General features: G+C 46.5%; 1 protein-coding gene across 5 annotated transcripts in view; it reads left to right on the top strand.

Annotated features, from left to right (window-relative positions):
* ptprdb (protein tyrosine phosphatase receptor type Db) overlaps window positions 1–17,816 on the top strand; it is a 164,640-nt gene that overhangs the window by 77,933 nt on the left and 68,891 nt on the right. For all 5 annotated transcript variants that reach the window (XM_076031193.1, XM_076031201.1, XM_076031209.1 and 2 more), the window contains one exon: window positions 12,884–13,033. In XM_076031193.1, coding sequence (XP_075887308.1) covers window positions 12,949–13,033 — 85 coding nt within the window. In that variant the 5' untranslated portion in view covers window positions 12,884–12,948. The remainder of the gene's footprint in view (window positions 1–12,883; window positions 13,034–17,816) is intronic.

The raw sequence follows: 17,816 nt of genomic DNA on the forward strand, positions 1-17,816 counted from the left end.
CACAGCTGTCTGTCTGGCCCCCATTATACATCCTTCTCAAATGTGTTTGCCATATCTTTGTGCATATGTATGTGTGCGTATGTTATGTGTGCGTGCGTATACATATACTGTATGTGTATAGCCTCATCTGCACCGTATGTGTCGTAGATTATTTGCTAGATGATAAGACATTCAGAATGAAAACATTAAATAATTGTAATTGTACTTTGAATAATCACCATTTTAAATGTGTGTGGCTCAAAATGGATTGAATTAGCCAAAATAAAAATGGAGTTTAAAAAAACAATCATCAGTTAGCTGAACTGAAATGAACTGGGCTATGAAACACAGATCAGTCTGGGCATCTCTTGACATGGACGAACTGTGAGCCACCAAGCTTAGCTTCACAGACACAGAGCCGCCGAGCGATGGAGAACTCAAAGTTCTCTTTGTGAGAAGTCACACAGTAGTTGAAATTTTTAAATTGTCTGTTTAATTTAGCATGCTAAACCAATCCAGGTTACGACGGACAGATAATTGGCATTAACTGTACAACACACACACACACGCACAGACACACACGCACACACACACCCATCCCCCTGTCGAGTTTTTGCAGAGCTCTGAACTTGAAAGAGTGCCCGATATCAAAGTGTGATATAATATCCTCAGATTCAGCACTTCATCATGACTGGAAGCAACCTCAGCGCAGAGGCCTGCCTCGCCTTAATCCAACTCTGAATTCGGCTGAAACGCACGAGTGAGGGCGCAGTTGAAGCAGCCAAAAGCAATCAAGCGGCTGTTTGACCTTCTGTGGGAGTAGTTTGAACAGGCCAGAGTATTTACAGTGCGGCCATGCGCGGCTTTAGCGCCGGTCTCATCCAGACTCTGCGCTTTCCCCCTGACCCTTCACTCCTAAATCCTCACAAATGGTGCCGTGTCATGATTGACGACGTCATTAGGCTTCATCAGCGCTGCGCAGAGATGGGGAGGGACGTGCTTTGACGAACGTCGTTTCCCTTATGTGTTATTTTTTCGTGGAGTCGTGAGACGGCGTGCGACTTCTCGTCGATTTTTAGCATCAGAGGAGCGGCGATGCTTTGTTTTTGTGACCAGCCAGGAAGCCGGGCGATAATGTGTGCGCCCGTTGTGCGTCTCGATGACGTCACGACATTGGTGTGCGTGTGAAGGATACGCTCCTGGCGGTGTCTCCCCCCCCCACCTCTTCTCAGTGTTTCCCTTCCACTGCGAGGCAAACTGCACACGACTGTCAGCAGCCATTATAGTGCATACAGCAACATACAGGCTCTGTCCTCAGAGGCCTGCGGATCAAACCCACGCACGCACACACACGCACATACACGCACACACGCACACACACGCACGCACACGCACGCGCGCACGTACGTAGAGGAGGGCCACATGTACGCAGGGTTCATACAGTATGCATGCGCGGCGTCTCACCTCCCACACTCTGCCGTCTCTGCGGCTCTCGCTCGAGTCGTCTTTGTTTAAGTGCCTTCACTTCGGTATTTATAGTGAGTTTATATTGGAGCCCCACCTGGCACGGAAAGGTTGAGCGTCCCACGATCCTTTGGATTTATCCCGCACATCCATCAAAACATTGTGCCCGTAGAATGAGTTTGCGGGAGGGGGAGGAAAAAAATTGGAAGGTGATTGGACGAACCGCGTTTGAACGCGTCATTCTGACTTGTTACCCCCAACCTGAGACTTCCTGTCGGCAGCTTTAGCCATGCGACACCGTCCAGTGCTTTTTGCTGCTGTGCTTGAGTGCCCCTGGGAACTGTGTGTTCAGCTTTTCCTCTCCTTCTTTCCATGTGGACTACCACCGCTGCGGCACCTGCGCTAACCTCTCTAGCAGCAGCCATTTTTTACCAGGTACACCAAATTATTTCGACCGCTCCAATAATAAATAAATAAAAATAGCTCCAGCACGGCTCGCTCGCTCTCGTGCCTTCCGTCTCTTAATTCGCAACGGGAAGTCGATTGCTCGTGAAATCGATGGGAAGTTAAGACTGATTGAAAACGCTCGCTGTTGGAGGTCCACCAGATGGACCAGCTCAGTCTCAGAATGATCCAGCTGCTTACACGGGTAATATTTGGACTTTGACGAGTATTGCTTTCAATACAGAGTCTAAGTTTATGCATGCTGCTGCATCTCCTTGCATTAAGAAGAAGGTTTTATAAAAACATTTGAGGAAAATTAGGATTAGTCCACATGTTGGAGAGCGTTTAGCATCTGTGTCTGACAGCCACTGACTCAGTTGCGTTTTAGGTGAATGAGATTTTCGCCGTAATCGCTGATGTTTTCGCATGAATGACGTACATCGTCGCTGGAAGTCAGCCACCGATGAAATATAAATCCCCCCTCGGCGGTCGAGCTCCTGCCATTTAAAAGGCCGTCCTGCTGTTGCATAAACTGCGGGAGCCTTCAAAGAAAGACGGAGCGCCGTCGCAGCGAGCAGAACTTTTGAGTTTGCTCAGAAAAATTCCCTTGTCTGCTTCCCGCTCTTCAGAAACACAACGCTGGGGCTAAACTTCCTTCCTCAATGACATCACCGAGTCCTGGTGCCCCAAGCGGCGGCAGGCCCGGGATTAGTCGAAGGCAACGTTGGCTCGGCGCTCGGGTGTCTGATTTGATTCACCCTGACAACCCGGGACCATTTGGGAGCCCCGTAACCACGGCAACTCCCATCACAACACGTCGCGTTGTTGGTGGACGGGGCCAGTCGGGGCCGGTGTTCCTTGCATCCATTTTTAATGGCCAGTGTACTTAGTCATTCTTCCTGGGCATGTCTCCCTGTGGTCCCATCTCCAATAAGGAGAGGCAGCCGCACTTGGTGGAAAAAGCCCCCATTACATATTTATTGCCCCCCCCAGTCTTAATTACTGAGCCAGAGGGGATGTGGGTTTTTCTCCCTCTCTCTTTCTGTCTCTCGCTCTCTCTCATGTCTCCTTTTAACTTTAATGGACGAGGTATTGTCTCTTCTTTTTTCACTGCTCCTTTCAGTCCTTCATCCTGCCGAGCTACACAGGTTTGTAGCGGAGCAGTAAAGTTAACGAGGAACAGTTTTGCACAAGTTTTTTTTTTCCGTTAAACTGAACAAAGCCAAAGGAACCCACTTTTAAAAGTTCACAGGAACATGAATCTATCGCCACTACTCATTCACTGTCAGAATCCACCTCTCCATTTAGATGTCACGTCCATTTGTCCTCCCACTTTGAAGTTGGCTTAGTTTAGTTTATTAGAGGGATATAGTCAGGGTCTGAGCGTGTATTGTAATCCTCATTTTAATAGTAAGGCTTGATTGTAGCACTGGCAAGAGGGACTTTTGCATTTCCCCACATGTTATTTTAAGTCATTCTCATGTACTACAACTCCTCCACTGGCCAAAATCAATCTGAGAAAAAGGTTTTGTAACCCCATCCTTCTGCCCGAGCTGTTGTAACGTGACATTGGAGAAGATTGATCAAGAAATGTATTTTTGGAGTCAATTGTCATTCCCTCCCTTTGACCTTCAAAACTGTGTCATTACAATTCTTTGAGATTGAAAGGATTTTCATATTTCTTGCCCCTCCTCAGGTTGTCGTGGGCATATTTTGTCCTCTGACATCTTCACTCACCAAGAGACTTTGCACCTCTTCTTCTTCTTCTTCTTCTTCTTCTTCTTCTTCTTCTTCTTCTTCTTCTTCTTCTTCTTCTTCCTTGCATCTTTCTCCAATCACGTCTTTATTCCTTCCAGTGCGTGCTGAAGAGGAGAGCTTTATTTTCCCCCTCACAATAGGAAGGTCGTTCCGTGTTTTGCTCGAGCTTGTGGTACCCCATGGAATTCAATCAATGCATAGAGCACGGTTAATGAACAGTCTGCAGGTCGACGCCTCCACCCACCTCATTCTCCTACAGTATGCAACAACAACAGTGAATTGACGATGATAATAATAAAAAAAAGAAAAAGATGTGTGTTCCGTGCAGTAAACACGGTCCTGCTTGGTTTCTGGACTGCAGGTGAGCTCGGCTCCTATAGAGCAGAAGGTAAAGGACGACTCCAATCCATACACAGGAGCCGCCACCGCCGCCTATTGAGTGCCAAGTGTAAGCAGATGAAGTCATGTGTTAAGGCTCGAGCACCCAGAGTTTTGAAAGGTCCAACTATTGAAGTCTTGCTTTTCTCCGGGGGGGAAATCCATATTTTATATGGCGTTCGTGCCGCTCAAGGCCTGTAAATTATTACCGCTGCATTTCACCTGTTTGCAGCGGTCGGCCCGGCACTTGATTGGTTGATCTCTGCGTGCCCACGTTTGTGTGTGTGCGTCCGTGCGTGTCGACTCATCAACACCTGGTGTGCATCCAGCCCCGGTAGCCAACAGTGATGTACATGTGTTTATGTGACCGGGGCCATCACACTGCGGCCATACTGCAGGCTCACCCATCCATAGGTCTATCTCTCCCCTCCATCCACCCATGTACTAAAGCACGTTACAGAGATGACTGCCTCCGACGTGCCACTTCCCCCCCAGCACTGAAGTCACACTGCTGTGCAGTGTATGCCTCTGGAGGCACAGTAAGCAGTGGATCACAGCAACAATAAAAAAAAGAAACACAAATAAACACACATACACTCGCAAGGACACACTTGCACTGTATGAAGCGTCGATGCGGGATCCATGTTGTTCTGCAGAAATGTTGCCATGGCACTACTGGAAAGAAATTGTTGTCGTTTTTATTCTTTCGCAACACTACACAGTTTGTTTTTAAATGGGTAGCCAGCTGGTAGTTGGACTGGTTCTACATTGGACGTTTTATTTTTATGGCGGTGTTCATGAAAGTTGTGAGATGCGGCCAACAGAGACAGCAGCAAAGCTAGCAAAGTGTAAAACCCTTTGCTTACCCCAATATACCGAGCCAAGTCATCCAAATGAGAGGCTTTGTTGCTTCCACTGCCTAATGGTAAAACTGGACCAAAGAGTAAATGTAAAAGTGGGCTATGCCCTTACACTTTGAAACGGCAGCTTCCTTATCTTGCTGCCAGCATGTGTTTTTCCTGGCATTTATTCCAAGACCTTTTCTCAGAATCTTCTGGAGCTGAAGATGATATCTTCAGCTCCAGATCAAGGGGTGAGCTTACCTCAAAGTAAGCTCACCCCTTGACCTCATGAAAAAAATGGACTTCTCTGGGAAAAAAGCAAGGAAAACAAAACTCAATGATCATTTTTTTTGCTATTGATATTCGATTATTCACCCCGGTCAATTGCTTTAGCTGTGGATTTCACTTCCGAGTACCTTCACACAGAGTTCCATCAATGTGGCACCGGGTCAAAGGATGCTACTTTTCTCCTTAAAATATCTTTCATCACAGCTCCAGTTACACATAAATGGTGACTTTATTGCACTTTCTCCTCTCCTCGCCTTTCCTCCCTCTCGCCGCTCTCCTCCCGACGTGCCGTCCGCTCTCTGCATGTTATCTCTTGGCCGTCTCGCCCCTCAGCGGGCGCTCGTCTCTCATCTCGCTTCCTCCCTCCGCAGTCCTGCTGCTATCTTTATGACCCTCTTGCTAATGCACCGCTCAATTAGCCTTCAATGAGGTTTCCACTAAAGGCTGGGTAAATAGGTAATTACATGTTGTCATACCCCCACCCCTCACTAATCCACTCAACTTCACTCCACTCCTCTCCGTCTAGCCCCTTGCTCACGCCGGCGCTCCCAATATATCATGGATGGCTGCCAGAGATGGTCCAATAGAGGCCCAGCTTGGGCCCGTTAGTCACAGCTGGCTTAACCCTTCGATTGGCTGGGTTCGGCGCTCTGCTTAGTGCAGTTTTCACCCTTTCCCCGCACATCAGTTCTGCTATTGGTGACACTTCATCATCAGAGTGGGATGAGTGGAACCACCTACTGGCGGAGCGCTGATGAAATTCTCATCCGCTAATAGAGACATTACACAGATCCAGGTGGTGTTCTTTTTTTCTTTCTTTCTTTCTTTTTGAACACTTCAGCCGCTTTGTCGGAGGACGTCCGTCACAGGGGCCAAATGAATGTTGACAGACGGTGAGAGTCAGTGGGAGGGATCAGCGCTTTTTTAGAGGCCAACAATCAGGAAGCGTAGGCACGGCGGCGCTCAGCCTCTGACGGCTATTGATGCGATCAATTTGCCTGCCTCAAGGCAGCAGTCCACGGTCCGTCTCTGGAGCCGCTGGGATGTATTATTTTTGTATGTGTGGCTGAGACCAAGAATGGAACCAGAGCGTTTTATCTGCTTTGCTGCAGCAGAATCCAGTTGATGATGACACCTCATCTGTGGCTTGTCCTCGATGTTCACCACACCACGGATTTTACTTTTAGTGTGTTTATTCAGCCTTCTAGCAATGTTGTAGCAGCGTAAACTCCTGTCTGCGTTTTGGGATTTGGTGGGTTTCATTGATTTTTTTGGGCCGTTCATTTTTTGTCTGTGAAACAAAAGAGAAAAAATGGCTTCATGGTCGATGTTAAAAATTAAGCTTGACTCATCCTCTAAAATAACTCCCACTTGGCTATGGAGGATAGGCAGCATGATAAGGAGTGAACTTTCTATTTTGGACACAATGGAACGTAATAATCCTAAATATAGGATGGATATTGGATATTTGAGTGACGCGTCGGTTCTCCATCCCTTTGCAGAGACCTCAAAGTGAAAAAGTGGGAGGGAGCACAAAAGAGAAAATGACTGTTTGTTTGGGCCTAGGGAGGTAGACAGCAAAGAAAGTGAGAGAAATAGTTTGTTGAGAGGAGCGGAGAAGAGGGTGAGAGGAGGACAGGAATCAGATTGATGGAGCAAATAAATAAAGGCAGGGGTGGGACGGGTCGGCGGGTGGAGAAAAGGACAGTGTTTGGGAAATCAGAGGAAGTAATAAGTTGAGTAGAGCCAGACAGGCTAAATCCTCTTCTCAATCAATCCATTTTTTTTCCGTCAGTGTCCTAAAAGTCCAAGTCAAAGCACCACTCTGGGTTTTTGGGGCAGGATAAATGACAGTAAAGACATAGGGTATTTGTACCATGGATGTATCAAGCAACTAAAGGCATCTGAGGACTCTCAGTCAGCAGACTCCACAGCTGTCCATTTTCTATCAGGGTCCTTTCATGCAGAAATCTATCTCAGTGCATTTATCCTTTATTGTATGGCAGAATAGCGCTGGCTAAATTACACTGTGGGCCAGTTGCAGCACTGATCTGGACTGATTTAATTTTTCAACTGGATTCCTTTTAGGGCAAATCCGTGTAGAGTCGTGCTGCATGTCACGCAAACTGAAAGTTTTTATGGAAAACTTTTGCAGCTCTCTGTGTTGAACAGCTGAACCCGTGACATTTTATTTCTGAAATATTGAATTTCTTCTTCTTCCCCAAGTCTTCCAATGCCTGGGCAAATGCCTGAAACTTCAGCTGAATACGTTTCATTTCGATTTTTAAATACCTTTGAAAACTGTTCAGGCATCTTTTCAGAAAGTGAAGAGACTTATTTTGAGGGCTGAGGCGAGCTTCATGTGTCAGCGTGCAGAAGGGCCAATTAGAGATATTCTGTGCCATGCAATCAGTTCCCCACCAGCCTCTGCACTGTGTGATTACCCATAACACCCTGCTCTGTAGTCTGCGACCACATCGTGCCTTTTGCACAAAAGAAAGCTCAATCCATTTCCTTCAATTTTCTAGTGGAATGCATTGGCTATGGATTAAACCATAAGTCTGCCCAAATGCATTTTCACTTTTCTCCGCATACCTGTGTAACTTGGAAGTACAATGAAATTCCTCCTGCTAAGAAAAAGAGCCTTACAGTTAGTAAGCTTTACAGAATTCATCTAATCAAGCAGAAAAGATGAGGGCTTGTGTCAGGCTTCATTCAGCTCAATCACAGTAATTCGGAGTCTGCAGAAGCCCCAGAGGTCCTAAATTGGTTTAATAAGACGTTATGTAGTTGCTTCCTCAGGCCTAAATATTCACTGTTCCACACCAGTGCTTGAAACAGTGGCGACACTGATGATTTTACCCCGAAACAGGGTCCAAATAAGTTGTTTTGAAGTCCATGCTGGAGTTGTAAACCACCATGAAATTGGATCACGCTGGTCAAACATCGTGGAGTCATTTCTCCACCTTTATTTGCATTTGTAGGCCTTTTTAAGTAGCAGCCGACCAATATGGGTTTTAAAATATAACAATTCAATAACAACAAAACCAAAAAATGTATTTAAGTTAGATTTATTTAACACATTTTGACACAAATGTTCAATATAAATGTCTCTGTCACTGCACTGTGCTTATTATTTTAAAGAAACATGTCTTCAAGTTATAAAAGCAGTTACAATTACCAAAAAGTTAAGCACCAAACAAGAAGGAGAAAAAAAATACCCTTAAATTTAAAAGTCTGAAAATTGAAAACTGTTTTGTGTTTCAGAAGGTGAGGCAGCATTACACTGACATCAACGTGTGCAAATAAAAATAAATTCCCATATTTACCCTGGATGTGTGACGAGGGACATTATGCTGCAGTCAGAGACGAGTTGAGACCAATTCCCAGTGAAGTCAAGTTTCAACACTAGTGGGCTGCACTCGGCGAAGCCTCACTGAAAAAGAGAGAGGACTTCAACTTTTATCTCCTCCTAGTCAACTTATCTCCAGTTTTCAAGCTTCAGTACGACGTCACAAACACAACCTGCCTCTCCATTGACATTTCTGTTAGTCCATCACTGTTTCAGTGAGGCAAGTAGAATAAGACAATTAGCATGTCTAACTGCATTTGGTGGCTTGGCTTTGGGAATATCAAATCAAATTAGGATACTCTATGTTCCTCTTTTTTTCCACAGCACACGGTTTGCCCGAAGCTATGCTTTTTAGGATGCGTCTTTTGTCTTTGTCTCTATCCTTACCAACGTCCCTTCCAGCTGTACTACGCCTTCGCTTTGTAGTCCACCCTTCTACCTCTCGTCATCTGCGAGCTTTTTTATCTCCCATTTTTAGATCTTATCCTCCCTTTGAGTTTTTGTCTGTCTGTCATTTTTACCTCCCAATTCCCCACTTTTTCAATTTCACCTTGTTTCTTTTATCCCGAATAATTGTCATTACAACCAGTTAGGAGCCGTGTGAATGGTCGAGGCTGTTTGTTTGCTCTTGTTGTTACAGACAGTCTTCACCATCATCATTAGAGCTTTTAACTGATGGCCCTTGGGCCACTCTACCTCAAATAAAGGTGGGAAAGTCAACTGAAAAGAGCCATTTTTAATGCAAAACATAAAGAGTCACCATGAGGTTATTCCAGTGTTTCAGCTTAATGTCAGTAGCAGCGCGAGGAAAATACACAGCTTCATATCATCAGCTGTGGTTATTTTGCAAAACACTCCATTTATAAAATGATCAGATGAGTTTTTGTTGTTGCGGTTAAATTGCGTTTACACTTGTGCTCATTTTAACACTGTGTAATGTAAGGCTGTTTTGTTCTCCCCTTGGCACAAAAGATGAGAATTATTAGGGAAAAAAAGTGCAAGAAGCATTGGTTTCATGTGCAAGCCAAAAATATTGTTCAAAACATAATTATCAGGCCGATAGTCTCCACCCGGTGTAACACTCATTGTAAATTCATGCGACATAACAACATAGTACATACTAATGTATTTCAAGTGAGGGCAACTTCACATATATCTGCATATATATCTATATCTATATATAGATATATATGGTAAAATATTTGAATAACTATTAAATGATACACTTAAAGATTGGCATTAACAAGCTTCTTCTTCTCCTGCTGTTGAACAATATAAGAGATAAAGATTTTCCTACATCATATTAATACTACATCAAAAAAAACCTTCCTGTAATGCTGCTCTGCTGCTCTTCCCCTCCAGCTGTGGATCTTCTCCCCGGCCCCTAAAGAGTGCCCCCCTCTCACTGGACTGTGATAAAACAAAAGAATAAAATAAAAAAAAAACATAAGCCAGCGCGTCGCTGTGTGAGTCAGACTAGGTTCTGTCACAAGTTATCCAAGAGATAAGTGTGAGCGAGCACTGTGGGCACTGGCCAGACGTCTATTATTGAGCGATAGGGGACTAATGTAAGCAAATGGCTCTGATCCAGAGCTCGGCCACGCAGGGAGGCTTTCTGGAAGGCCTGGAAGGTAAAAACCAGCAACAGCAGCCGCCCTGATTACGATCTTGGCGACTACCTGGCTGCGTACACACGTGTGTGGCTCAGGTAATCTTCCCTTTGTCTCTTTTCCACCGCCGGCTTCGCAGAAGCGCTGTTTACCACTTACCTCACACACACACACACACACACACACACACCTTTTCTTATCTCGCTTCCTCTTTCTCCTCGCAGTTCTCTTAGCTCTTTAATTAATGCAACATGCTGTGGAGTGGGATACTAAATAATGCAGACTTTTTCCAGTAAGCAATTATGGCCAGACACAACGCAAACCAACCAAGAGGCAATATTCATTTTTTTCTTTTTAATCTACCATTTGATATTTGCCCTGCGTTTAGAAGAAATAAAATACAGTTTTAATTAGAAATATGCCTGCATGAACATTAATGGGGTCCATCATTAGGATCATTAGGATCATCTCTGTTGTTATTATAGCTTCCTCTTATTACAAACATACCACAAGTGGTAGTAATAGTTGAAATACTTGAATATATGTAGACTCCTAGTGTGAGTGATAGTTTGATACTGTAAAGTATGTAGAATCTCTGGCCAGTTTAGTCGGTACACCAGGCTGATACCAGTGGTTATTTGACTAACTGTTGCCCTTTTATGGTCTCCACCCAGTCTGCCCACTCTGACCTCTGACCCCTGACATCAGCAAGATATTATTTTTTCCTCCATGCAACTGTGACTCACTGGATCTTTTCTCTTTCTTGGTACCATCCTCTGCAAACCCGAGATGTGGTTGTGTTTTTGAAGGTCTCAGCAGAGCAGCAGTTTGTAAAACGCTCAGACCAGGAATCCTGTAACAGCTGTCTGTCCACTTTGTTGCAGCCAACCATCCACATTCACCCCTACGTATGATTTACTAAATTATGTTTAGGTTAACTGGAGACTCCAAATTTTAGAGTCTCCAGTTAGCCTAAACACGCATGTCTTTGGACTGTAGGCTGGACACGCATGCAGGGAGAACACATGAAGTCTCACCCTTTCTGCTGGGGAACTAACAAAACCACAACAATTTTTTTTTTGTGTGAAACTATTTGGACAAATATCCCAACTAAAGGAAACCATTGTTTGGCTACACGGTATTTTTCGTGTTACACAAAAATGTTACATAGTCCGAGAGCCGGAGTTCCCATTCCCACTGTGTAGTAGCACGAATCGCAGCGCTCAGGACTTAATTTGTGCGGGCCGAGATCTAGGTTATCCCAAAGCAATTGTTTCAGACCAAACCAAGTGGAAAATCCTGTATGGGTTTAGTTGTTTGCTGCCTCTGCTACAGGGACACTGAGCTCCGGGTCCCAGTGATCTCCCCTCCTACACACACACACACACACACACACACACTCCCACCCTCCTTGTATTTTTTTAATCAGATGGCTTGTTCAGGAGTGGAGGGGATTAGGACCGCTGCTGCTGCTGCTGCTGCTGCTGCTGCTGCTGCTGCTGCTGCTGCTGCTGCTGCCGCTGCTGCTGGTGACTCTGTCCAGTTTTGGAAAGCCCACAAACGCGTGTGCACACACAGGCAACACACTTGCTCCCAAAGGCCACGCGTGCACATTTTCAGCACAAGCCGACGGACACACGCACGCTCCAGCCCTTCAATATACTGTGCGCGCACACAGCTCATTAGAGTGGCGCTCTCTCACCCCTCCTCCCCCTCCCCCCACCCTGCTCACTTCAAGCGTCTATCGCCGAAGCGTCCCGCGATTTCGAGCCGTGAGATTTCCTGACACGCCGGACTGACGTCTGTCTCGCCCGAAGACGGCAGGCGCTCGCATCAGGGGGCGGCGGCGCCGACGGCCGAGAGACAGTTAGACAGGAGATAAGGACAGAGGGAGGAAGGGAGAGGGAGGGAGAGGCAGAGGGAGTGTGAAGGCATGACTGATTGGAGGGTAATTGGGAGACGCTCAGGAGGAGTGGAAGTAAAAAAAGACAGGGCAAATTAGACGGCAGAGAGACGGGAGCCGGAAGGAGGGGAGGCACTCGGGATTCTGAAGGGAAGGACGGAAAGACGGTGGAAGGAAATGACAAGGGGGGGGGGGGGGATTTCCCGAGGAGGGGACGAGATGGAGGCAGCAGGAGCCAAGAGTGAAAGGATAAAGACGGCGAGCCGCGTGTTGACCCAACACTGCGCGCGACACAGCTGCAGATAACATCGGTCAGTCTCCTCCCACTTTAATCTCCCGGCGCTCCATCAATCCCCGGCTGCGTCCTCCCTCCCTCCATCTTAAAGCCAGTCACTCCTTTCCATCAGTCTGAAATCATTTTGGGGTTTTTTGGTTTTTTTGCCTTTTTTTATTTTTTGCCGCACATTTGCAGTGTAATCCCCGAGTTACGGTGGAGCTGACGTTGTGGGTCTTCTGATGAGTCGTGTATGTGTGTGTGTGTGTGTGGGAGGGGGTTGATAAATGAGGATGAGGCTGCTGCGCACTCGGGAGATTTCACATCATGTCGCCACAACGTGATCTTTTTCAAAGACGGCTCCTGATTTGGTTCTTTATGACGATAAAGAATTTCAAACAACCACACCGAGACACTGACGCTGGCTGTTTGGTGCTAATGGAGTGAGGAGGGGAAGGCCTAGAGGGTGTGTGTGAGTGTGTGTGGGTGTGGGTGTGTCTTTGTGTATATTTGTGTGCGTGTAAAACATCGTTTTGACTTTGAAAGACTAAACATGACACTTTTTTGTGTGTTTTTATTTCCTCTCTGCAGGTTGTGAAGGCCTGTTCCTGTCGTCCTGTTGCACAGTGAGGCACTGAGCTCACGCTGGATACAGCATGCATGTGTCGACATATCCCATGATGCACTCTGCCAGTCCGGGCCTGCTCCTCCTCAGCTTCCTTTTCCTCGCCGATGCCGACTGTAAGTCCAAAGTGCAATGTTCTCAAAACCTCGTCCGACATGATATCTGCCCTGTGCATGCGCGTGTGCGTGCGGGCGTGCGTGCGTGCGTGCGTGCGTGCGCACGTGCATCTGGAAGATAGGCCATCCGAGTGTGTTAGTTATCAGGTCTGATACCGAGCCAGCTGTTTTTGTCTGTCCCAGTATTACTTGGCTCGGTCATGCGGACCCCATATGGCAGATCAGATAATTTCCTCACGGCTTGTAACTGTTTTTATTCCCGGCGTGCGTGTGTGTGTGTGTGTGCGTGTGTGTGTGTGTGTGTGTGTGTGTGTGTGTGTGTGTGTGTGTGTGTGTGTGTGTGTGTGTGTGTGTGCGCGCACTTCCCTCACTGTGTGTGCTGTGCGCGAGTGTGATGCTGGCCAGCGAGATATGTTTTTGGATGTCTGTGCCACAGGATCTTGGCTCAATTGTGCTCCTCACCAGAGCAGGAAGTGATATTCTGAACGACCTCTGTTATAAATCTTGTGTTTTAGTGCAGGCCCTAATAACGTGAACATTAATTTGCGGTTTTGACCTTTTGACAGATTATTGGACCTGTTTTTTTGTGATTACGAGGGGAAAACCACTCTGTCTATGTCTGTTAGTGGCTGATATTAATTTCACGTCGTGCAAAAACGCTTCCTCCTCACGGCAGCGACAGGTTCCTTTGACTTTTCCCCGATTGTAGCTGGTTGGAAGCGTGTAGTACATCATTCCACACTGTCTCCTTTCCTCCGCCTCCAGTCAGAGATAATTTTCACTTCACCAGTGTAAAAAAAAAAAAAGACTCCCTCAGTCAGATTTGATGTCTCTATCAGTCCATCAGGTCCGACTGTCAGCGCTGAGGCTTTAATCTGCCGCCACATGCGATGAAATTATCTGCTTTAGGCTAATTAAAGGTTTAAGGGGAGTAAGACTGGGGGTGGGTTGAGCGGGGGGGGGGAGAAATTCCAATCTGAGTCGGGCCTTTTTCCCTCTGCATTTGCACGTTCTCCTCCGCGCTTGTTGGGGGTTCTGTTCAAAAGCGGGCAGGCTGAGCCGGGGACTTCAAATTTGTCCGTCAGTGTTCCCGTAAATGATTTTATGCCAGTGTAAAATGTCACCCTGTTACCCTGACTGCGGGCGAAAGTGGCCACAGGAAATGGATATGAAAGCTAAAATTATGAAGCACCCGCGGCGCTGCCTGATTAAAAAGAGAGATCACTCAAAATTTTACTCGAGCGACCATTTGGTGCCCAGCAGGATGTCAAGAGAGGCTCTGGGGACATTTTCTAATCCATAATAATCCAGAGGTTCCCAAGCTTTTCCACGCCATGGCCCCCCAAACAGCATTAGCTTCTGGCCTGGAACCCCCTTCGCAAACAGACAGACAATGCTACAAAATCTGTACAACAACATCAACATTTACAATGTTTTTTCTTTCTTTCATTTGCTATTCGGCTGTTGTTACCTTTGTTTAGAATAAGAATACTATCATCTAACATGTTGATAATCATGGCCATTTTTCTGTACAGCTGTAAAGAGATTAGAGATCATATTTAACAATAATGATTAAATAATAATTGGATTATATTTGATGATATTAATATTTAAAAGATAAATAGATTCAATTATTTATTTGTTTACTTATCTATTTATTAGCATTGTTTTTCTTCTCTCCAATTTTCTGCGCCCCCCCACCCTCCTGAAAGTTCTTGGCTGAATTATCCTCTGCAGCTTCCTAACGAACCGTCCATGTGTTCATTCTGAAGCCAGCAAGCTCCTGAGGTTTCCTCCTCGCGGGGAGGCGTGCGGAGAGGCCTCTGGTTTCAAGCTATTTCAGATCCGACAATACATGCGATAAAAGGGAATGTCAGGGGATTCCAACACAGTGGCTTTCTCACTGATCTTGTGCGAGCAACGTGCACATGCAGCTGTGGCTGCGAGGCGGCAGTGGAAATCCAGGCCCAGAAACTCATTGATGCCTCGGCGCTTGGACCGAAGGTGCCAGCAGCACGGACGCTGATTTTCTCCCATTAGGGTTTTAGTTGAAGTCCATGAGCGCATTTCTGTGAAACGTCAAGCGGCTTTAAAGGGACCGTTCAAAAATATGCTTTCAAAACTGAAAAACAAAATAAAATTGAATGCTAGTTTCGGTAGTATTAAGTAATTTGATGCCAATAAAGTAGGTCGCTTAAATCAAAGTTACGTCATAGGACAGTTTGAGCCAAGCCGGAGGAAGCAGAACAAAATCAGGGTGGAATGGAAAGAGAGAGGATTTCAGGAATTACGGTCAAGAAAGGCTGTTAGATGTGGCTCAGGAACACATTGGCCTCCTCAACAGTCCGCAGACCCCATCGGCCAATTCCCCCCCCCGTTTGTTATGGAAACATCAAGAGAGACATAAACAGCGTGGGTCACACGAGCGGAACGTTCGTCACGTCGGGGTTAATGCTGCGCAACTTGCTTCCATAAGACGTTTTGCGCATTAGCTCAGACAAAAAAAGAAAAGAAAAGACAGCTCAACTGAGCACTCAAACTTTGTGGCAAATTAGAGGAAGTTGTCTCAAAACACGCTGTTACATCAAAATTTCTAATGCGATCTTAATGTACGTTAAGAGGCTTTATGGAGACGCCCAATTGGCTACCGAAGGCTTCCTTTAGGTGGATCTCTTCTCCCCCTCAACTCCATAAGTGTTTTGTGGATTTTGTAGGACACACCCAAAACATGGCGAGGCATAACTGTGCAATAATGGCAGAATCATCCCTTTAACGGGAAGGAATAGGACGGCCTTTGGCTGGAGGCATGGGGCTCTGTGATCTTAAATATGGGCCGTTAACACTTTGTAAAGCCTCAACCGTGGAGCTGCTCCTCCCCTTCCTGCTCCGGGCCTCAGCCGAGGCACATTCACGCTCTAATCACACTTCACTTTCCGCCTCCTGCTCCCCTCTGGCCCCTCGCGCAACTTCCAGGGTCAGCCGGTAAAGGGCTGCTCATCCATCACCGCGGTAATGCAGCCGGACTTCCTCCACGGCGGCTGGGGTTGCGGGTGAAGCAGCTCAGGCTGCTGCGACAGGGCCGGATAAAGGATTCATACTTTGCCCACCCCTACACAAACCCTCCCACCCTTTATGTATTTGACCATTTTTCACCTGCTCCTCGCCTCATTCGCCGAGACCACCCCCCTCCACACCCCACCTCCCTCCACATCCGTATAATGTGGCGAGAAAGTGAGGGATGCGGATGCAAGGAGGCTGCTCTCTCCCCCTTTTTATCTCATTGTGTTTGACATTCAGAGCCTCTTTTAATATCAACAGCGGGGGTGGAGGGGGGACTTGGGATGTCGGGGGGGCCGGGGGGGGGGGACTCGGGAGATTTGAGAATTCAAACTGCAGCTGCTGGGACGCTGATGGCTTTCGCTGCTCGTCTCGCGTCTGCATGGTTTTGAAATGTTAAACGCACGCTGAAATCTTGCTGTTTTTTCATTTTCTCGGTTTGTGCTTATCTGCGCCGCAGAGAGCAGAATACTTTTTTTTTTAGGCACTGCGGGGTCTTTTTAAAGACGGAGGCCGCGGCCGATGCACACTGTGTCCGGATGGTTTTTGGAGGGTTTTTTTGTTGATGGTGTTTTGTTTTCTAAACTTTACAAAGATTTTGCAGCGGAATTTAGATTCCTACCATGGATGTATTATAAGAACTTGATACGAGATTGGCAATATGGTGACGTGGCAATTTTTTTTCCGAGTGGCCACTCAAGGCACTCAAGGCCAAAAAAAGCCATGCAGCCCACAAAGCATTTTCCCCGTATCCCCGCAATACAAAAAGAAACTAAACCTGTAAAACGCCTTTCAAAAAAATTATAAAGGCCAGAACATCCTCAGAAATTAGTTTATTCAAGTACGTGCTGATGTGTCTCGGGTCGTTCTGATGCTGATGCATCCTGGTTTATCAGAGGCAGGATGGGTAGTGACATTACTGCGCATGCTCAATGGGGCTGCATAATGCGGAATCACCCTGGAACCCAAAAACTTTTTTACTGTACGCGCTGGGTGAGCGACTCGACTACTGACCGCCGTACTGACTCTTACGCACGGGTATCAAGACTCAGCGGGACTGAGGGGTGCTCCACCACGTGCATCATGGGAAACCTTGCATGACAACGAGTTTGCGTTTGGCTGCCGATACAACTCAAGCGCCGCCCCGAGCTTTGCGTGTGGGAATCTCTGGCTTTTTTTCTCTCTTTTTTTCAAATTAATATCTCCCTCTTTTTTTTCCTCCTCCTCCTCCCCCCTGCCACCATTTTCGCTTCTCAGTGCGTTTGTGTGCGCGTGCGTGCATATGACATCTATCTGGTGGATTAAGAGTAATGCCCTGATCCTGTCACAAACTAGGCCACCGCTCCATGTAGCGGCTGCGAGTCGCCCCTCGTGAGATTCAGCAGCCCTCCGCCAGTCATCTGGGGCTACAGCAGAACGTGAGACAACCGAGTGGTTTATTTCATTATTTTTCATTTTTTGTCGCTGACCCCCACGTTTTTGCACCAAAACCTACCAACAAGCTGTCATCTGTCCCCTGGTCAAAAACAGAAAATACAGCACAGCCGGTTTCCAGATTGGAAAACCAATGCAGCGTTGCAAACGTGCGGTCAAGAAAGCAAAGTGCACGCAGGTCCAGGATTTTGTCCATCAGTAGTTTGCATCACATCCATTTGAATGATCCAAGTTCTAAGTGTTTGTCTTGCTCTCTTTTTTCTCTTTTTTTCCACTTTTCCACCAGGATTAA

This window comes from Nelusetta ayraudi, unplaced genomic scaffold (assembly GCF_046127955.1).
Source record: "Nelusetta ayraudi isolate G7.1 ecotype Tasmania unplaced genomic scaffold, CSIRO-AGI_Nayr_v1 ptg000004l, whole genome shotgun sequence".
Classification (NCBI taxonomy): Eukaryota; Metazoa; Chordata; class Actinopteri; order Tetraodontiformes; family Monacanthidae; genus Nelusetta; species Nelusetta ayraudi.